Here is a 6,682-nt window from a genome sequence, read left to right on the forward strand (position 1 = left end):
ATGTTTTGTCTTTTAATGTATGATCTGACTTTGAAATACTCAGCAGTTTGTGTCTTCTCTTGCAGTGTGCCCACCGTCCCAGTGAAGAACCTCAATGGATCCAGCCCGGTCCACCCTGCACTGGCCGGTAAATCTCAAACACACACTATACTCGGGCTGCTTCAGATTTACAAAGAGTCAAAGATATTTGTCTTGTTTTTTTTGTTCTAACCACACTCATGTTCTCTTTGCTGTGTCTCAGGGATCACAGGTATCCTGATGAGTGCTGCCGCTCTGCCTGTGTGTCTGACCAGACCCCCAAAACTGGTGCTGCACCCCCCACCTGTCAGCAAGAGCGACATCAAACCCGTGCCAGGCTTCGGCCACTGCTGCAGAAAGACCACCAAGAAGCAAGCTCGCAAGGGTAAGCAAAAGCAGTTACTGAAATTCTACATAAACATAGTTAAACCTCCCTAAATGCATCAGCTTGTATATATTGTGAGAGTTTGAGAAATGATTCACCAACAGGTTAACATGTTAACCATCTGGACCTTTTTTTGACTGTAAGCCTCTTTTCTTCCTGTGTGCAGGTAAAACTCCAGAGGAGGTGGTAAAGAAGTACCTGCAGAAAGTAAAAAGTCCACCAGAGGAGGTTTGAACAGTATTTATTAGAATGCATAGTTAATTGAAACTTTAGCAAAATATCAATATCTGCTAATGCAATATTCGAATAGCAGGACGTACAACTTTGTTAAAGGCTACATATGTTTCAAAATACCATTTTAAATGAATTTTTGTGGAGATGTCCTGGCCTGCAAAATCGTGTTCTACAGACAAAATATATTTTTTAGGTACAGAGCTACGGTGACTGACAGGTGCAAACGTGTTACGACGACCTAAAACATTTCCATTAGGGGAAACGCGCTGTAGCTACAGAAACAATTCAAATATAAAAACACAAATGAGCCAAAAAACAAGCAAAACATCTTCACCATGTTGACAACACATGCTCAGTGTTTACTAAAAGTGCTGACATCAACAAGCGCTCCGGTCCTAGCTTTGTCAGATAGTTTCCCTGTTTCTGTTGTGTTACAAGCTTTTTGCTGCTTTTTTATTTGCAGCGTTTAGTATTTGCAGCGTTTTGTTTATGTGGCGCTTTTGATAAACACTGTTCATGTTTCGTCAAGTTGGTGAATGTTTTCTAAATTCTGTGCTTGTGTTGTCAAGTTGGTGAAGATGTTTATTCATTTCCATGTGTTTGGTACATTTGCAATGTTTCTAAAAGAGTTTCTACTAATGGAATGTATTTGGCCGTTGTAATGTATTAGCATCTGTCGGCCACCGTACAGATCCTCTTTGAGGAAATCCCACCACTCCCTCTCTGTTTTCTTAGTTTTTCTCCTTTTTTTATACTGTCGTTTACATTATTTGTATCTGTATACATATATATATATATATATATGTACTATGAGGGCAACTAGTAAACAATAAAAATTTGGTCACAAAAGAAAATCCCACCATTTAATATATTTTTATATAATGAAAATAGTGATTGAAAAATTATCAACCCCTCCGATATCATGAATCACATAGCAGTTGCAATATTGGCCTTAGTTGTTTTTTTCAAATGATGCAGCCCTAGTTTTTGTGTATCTCATAACAAGCATAATGTTGGTTTCTTATTAAACAGTATACTTTTCTTTTTGCCGCTGCTTTTGATTGAATGAAAAAACTATTCATATCTTACACCACACAATAGGCTTTTTTATTCTATTTAAACCCGGCTAATTCTATTTTAGCTATTTTAATTGAATTTTCTTGGCTTTTTATTGACTGTTTGAAATGTTTTATAAAGTATTTTTATAACTTGTTTCTGTTGCACTATGCTTTTGACGTTTTTTATATTTGTAAAGCACTTTGAATTGCAGTATATAGAAAGCGTGCCTTGCCTAAAAAAAAAGGGTCTTCTTTCTCTTCTCTCCTAGGACTGTACCATCTGTATGGAGCCGCTGGGGGGTCCGTCTGGTTATAAGGGCCCAGGGGTGACCCCTGTGTCTCGGGCGGAGTCAGTCGGGCGGTTAGCACAGTGTGGACACCAGTACCATTTCCAGTGTTTGGTGGCCATGTATAATAACGGCAACAAGGACGGCAGGTAGGTTACAGAATATTCCTCCTCATTGTCTCTCAAACTGCTTTGCAAATGGGCTCATCAATTCGCTCCTCTCTTGACAGCCTTCAGTGTCCCACCTGTAAAACCATCTACGGCGTGAAGACAGGCAACCAACCAGCGGGAAAGATGGAGTACCACGTCATCCCTCACTCCCTGCCGGGGCATCCTGACTGCAAAAGCATCCGCATCATCTACAACATACCGCCAGGCCTTCAGGTACTCACAGATGTATTGCTCTTACTCCCACGTCAGGTGGTTCAGTTAGTTTGATCAGCCTGCTAACATCAATCCTCTCCTCCCAGGGACCAGAGCATCCGAACCCAACGAAGCCCTTCACTGCCAGAGGCTTCCCCCGACACTGCTACCTCCCCGACAGCGAGAAAGGACGCAAGGTGAGCACAATACACCGTCAAACTATTTGAATCCATTCTTTACACACCTCTATTTGATGCCGTTGTCCATGGTAGACCACCACACAGTACAGACTTTAACACCTCTGTTGTGGAAAATACGCTCTTTTTGACTTATGATTTGTTATAACTGACTGCTACTTGTCTACCTCAGACTTCCACACCATTTCTAAAGAGATAATCAATGTTTGTGCAATATTCATTTGTTATTCATTTTACAATTTATTTGTGTTATTACTGGCTGTTACTTCAGTACTTTCACATGTTCAATTACTTTCTTTATAATGCTGCAACTTATTTCTTACCATTTGATGATTTAATCTTAATAACGTCCTCTTTATTTAATATTTTAGTCTTCTAACTTTATTTTTGCCTTTGTATCTGCCCTTTTGCTGTAAGAATGTACTTTTTCCCACTGTAGAAATGCTTTAAAGAGGCCCTTTTACGAGGTTTTCCCATCCCTGTAGTGTGTTATGTAGTATGAGAACACCAGTGCATGAAAACAGTTACCAGACCAGAATCATTTGTACAGTAGAGGCACAAAGTACAAATGCAAACCTGAAAGAAGCATATAGGGCCCCTTTAAAACGTGTTTTCCTTACCTGTACCCGAACCTTTGTTCAGGTACTGAAGCTGCTCCTGGTAGCGTGGGACCGCAGGTTGATCTTCTCCATTGGAACTTCAAGCACCACCGGAGAGTCTGACACCGTCATCTGGAACGAGGTATTAAAACAATATTACAATTTATTTGAAAGGCCGAAGTTTGTGATGTACGTACCTTGTTTCTTGTTTTTATGTCACTGGGAAAAAGAAAATATGACTTTGCCCTCTCTTCCAGGTCCACCATAAGACAGAGTTTGGCTCCAACCTGACGGGCCACGGCTTCCCGGACCCCGGACACCTGAACAACGTCCTGGAAGAGCTGCGAGCTCAGGGCATCACAGAGGACGATGGACTGATGGAGAAGTGAGAGGACCATGAAACATGTGAGAGCAGCGAAGAGAGGACGGAGAGATACAAACCATGAAAATAAAAGAAGCAGGAGGAGGACTGAGACACTCTCCCTGCCAGCACTTAACAGGCTGCAGGGGACGTTTGAGGTTATAGAAGACATAGCTTTTTTTTGTGGAGGGAACCACTTTTCAAGACGGTGATTGAGTCTGGGTTCGCTTATCGGTACAAGTCTGTCTACACTTAGGACACAAACAAGTTACATTTACTGAGGGAAAGCAAAACCAGGAAAAGAAAGTAAAAAGAGAGCGCAGTTTTGATGAAAACTGTTGGGAGAGAACGGACAAAGGAAGAAGTTAGAGCAGCGGGGGAGGGGACAGGAGGAGGGAAAGATGAAGCAGAAAGACACGAAGATGATGTAAGAATGTAGCGTAGGGTAGGAGTAGTGTAAAATCAACTTGTATGGTACTTAGCTAGGCTATCATTAAGAGGTAACAGAGCGGTGGACGAGGAGGAAAGACAGATGGTGCTCGCTTTTGTTCACACCACCTGCCTGTCAGTGGCTCAGTGCTGCTGCTCCCCCCTGTGGCGGTGCTGAGAAACTACAACTGCAAGATAAAACTGTTACTATGAGTTATCCACCTGTTACGTTTGATCATTGTTACCTATAATCCTCATTTAACGTCATTCCATACTTTACCTCCTACGTTGACTTGATGGGTTTTTATATGTGTTTATGATTGCGTGTGAAATGACAAAAGACCAAACGCAGGCCCGGTCTGTTTGGAGTCTTACTCATCGAGCCCTTGTGGTAAAAGTTAACCGTACATACACAGGTACCAGTATTTACTTATGTATCTTTATTTCTGTCCCTTGTGACGGTGCACAGTGGATGTAAATGCTGTGAGAAAAGCTGAGGATGTGAATAACAACCTGAAGATAAAACCAATTTGAGCTTTGACAAAAATGATGAAGATTTTTGATTAGATCTAGTTCACCTATCTTCTCAAAAATAAAGCAATCTTTGGCTTGTTCACAGCCAGGAAATCCTCAGATTGGGCAGGTGGGGTGGAGAAGATGGAGAGGTAGACCTGAAGTCATGACTTACAGAGGGGGGGAAAACTATTGGCTGACGAGTGCAAACGCGCTACAAGATGCAAAAACAGTTCCATTAGGAGAAACACTGCAGCTTCAGATAAATGACAAACGTGTCAAAATCCATTCAAATTTAGAAACAAATGTACCAACTTGACAACACATACCAAGTATTTAAGAAAACATTCACCGTGTTTGCCATAATATCAGAAGGAATCATGCGATCGAATTGTTAAAATAAGACGATAAAGCTTACTGTACATTTTAGGAAACGTTCCAACAACAGACAGTACAGAAGCGCACGGTCCCGGTGTGCATCCCTTTTTATGGCGCATTCACACTGCAGCGCGGAGCTCGCTTTAAGCGAGCCGGGCCTAATAAGGCCTAACCAAACCGAGCGAGGCCTGCAGTGTAAATGCGCCATTAGTGTACTCTGATTACGTTGTGTTTTGAGCTTCTTGCAGCGTTATTTATTTGCAGCGCTTTGCTAATGCAGCGCTTTCAGTAAACGCTGCCCTTGTTTCGGCAAGTTGGTGAATGTTTTTTTTTATGCACATGTGTTGTCAGGTCATTCTTTATCTGCATGGGTTTTTGCACATTTGTGTTATTTGATTTATTTATGAAACTGCGGAGCGTTTCCCTTAATGAAAATGTGTTGGGCCACTGGAGCGGGTTTTCACCTGTCGGCCACCGTAACACTGGGCTTATAAACGCCAATCAATCACATAAATCCTTATGAATGAAGATCAACTAGGCATCTATTAAATATCCAGTATTCATTTAAATGTGAATTCCCCAGTTAGGTATCATCAATAGTTAATGACTGTAGATGTGTAATTACAATTGCCCAAAACTATTTAACACCAACAGCAGGAAACTTCCCAAATGGGCTTGCTTCTGATTGGCTGGCATCCCAAAAAGTAAAAAAATAAGCTAATTGTAAGCAATACAGAGTATGGGATGTTTAATATGTGACTTGTTGGCTGCAGTTCGAGATCAGAATAATATATTTTAAATTAAAAAAAAAAAGTAAAAGAATCATCTTCTTACCTCAACCCTTCCTGACTGATGTCACACGGCCCAGTCTTTGAGTTGGGTCTATAAAGGACCCCTTATCACAATGTTACAAGAAATGTGTGTGTGAGTGTGAAAGATAACCTGTGTACTGTGTATACTACCCACATGCTCCCAGTTTAGGGTGTTATTTTGGTACTCCGTCATTCATTATCTCAGATGATGATGGTTCCCCCTTCCTTCTTTGTTAGGTAATTTTATTTTTGAAAAGTAGGTACACTTGTTTTACATTTTCCTTGCCACTATTATAGATTAAATTGCCTTTTTTATATTGTATGTTCATGTCATATTAATTATGCCCTTTTTTTATTTGTTACAATTGGTTTACAGAGACGGTATTGTTAAATACGATGTTTTTTTTGTCATTGTGTACAGAAATTAAGCTGATCTGTGTCATCTTTTCCTTGGAAAAGGAATGTGATGGTAGACTTTTATTTGAGTGTGAAATGTAATGAATTGTAGGAGCAAGTCAAACCCATACACATGTGCTCTTCTGTGAGGTAAAGAATGCTTTTATTTTTTACATATCATCTGTCTTGTTAACTTTATCTGCTCTGAGCTTTAGTAGCAGATGTGTTGATGGACACATTGGTGTTAGTCTTAAATTCACCACTCTTTAAGCTGCAGAATGGTACAAGTGGTAAAAGATGATTATTTTAAACATTGTAAAATACAATAAAATCGAAATTTCCTCCTGAGCTGTTGCAGTTGTCTTGCTTTGTTGGCCCAAACACTGCACATTGACTTGTAAAAACATTTGTATAATCAGTAAGTAACTCCATTGTTGAATTGTAATTGTAATTTTGTAGTTAAAAATAAAGTTATTCATTTCTAAACAATAAAGAAATAATTACAAAAAAAATCTTTATTACTATTTCACTTGACGTAATGAATTGAGTCTGATTTGGCCATGATTTGGTCATGTCCCTGACATTGTGTGCAATGTCTAAAACCACGCTAGCAATGTAGCTAACAGATAACTCACCATTGTAGTTTAACCTTT

At 40.0% G+C, this 6,682-nt stretch overlaps 1 protein-coding gene across 1 annotated transcript; it reads left to right on the top strand.

Moving 5' to 3' along the window:
- LOC104951835 (E3 ubiquitin-protein ligase DTX4-like) lies at positions 1–6,377 on the top strand. Its single transcript, XM_010778566.1, has 8 exons — positions 1–127; positions 242–403; positions 570–631; positions 1,965–2,131; positions 2,212–2,365; positions 2,452–2,541; positions 3,184–3,282; positions 3,398–6,377. Exons 1-8 carry the CDS (start codon positions 1–3, stop codon positions 3,527–3,529), a joined length of 993 nt encoding a protein of 330 aa, XP_010776868.1. The 3' UTR covers positions 3,530–6,377.
- The last annotated feature ends 305 nt before the right edge of the window (positions 6,378–6,682 follow it).

Source organism: Notothenia coriiceps, unplaced genomic scaffold (genome assembly GCF_000735185.1).
Source record: "Notothenia coriiceps isolate Sejong01 unplaced genomic scaffold, NC01 NC01_scaffold00019289, whole genome shotgun sequence".
In the NCBI taxonomy this organism is placed as follows: Eukaryota; Metazoa; Chordata; class Actinopteri; order Perciformes; family Nototheniidae; genus Notothenia; species Notothenia coriiceps.

Excerpts from the sequence above, each read along its gene's own strand:
- LOC104951835 (XM_010778566.1), top strand. The coding sequence starts at position 1 with ATGTTTTGTCTTTTAATGTATGATCTGACTTTGAAATACTCAGCAGTT. Across the intron at positions 404-569 it reads CAAGAAGCAAGCTCGCAAGG|GTAAAACTCCAGAGGAGGTG; the intron begins GTAAGCAAAAGC and ends TCCTGTGTGCAG. Across the intron at positions 2,366-2,451 it reads ACATACCGCCAGGCCTTCAG|GGACCAGAGCATCCGAACCC; the intron begins GTACTCACAGAT and ends CTCTCCTCCCAG.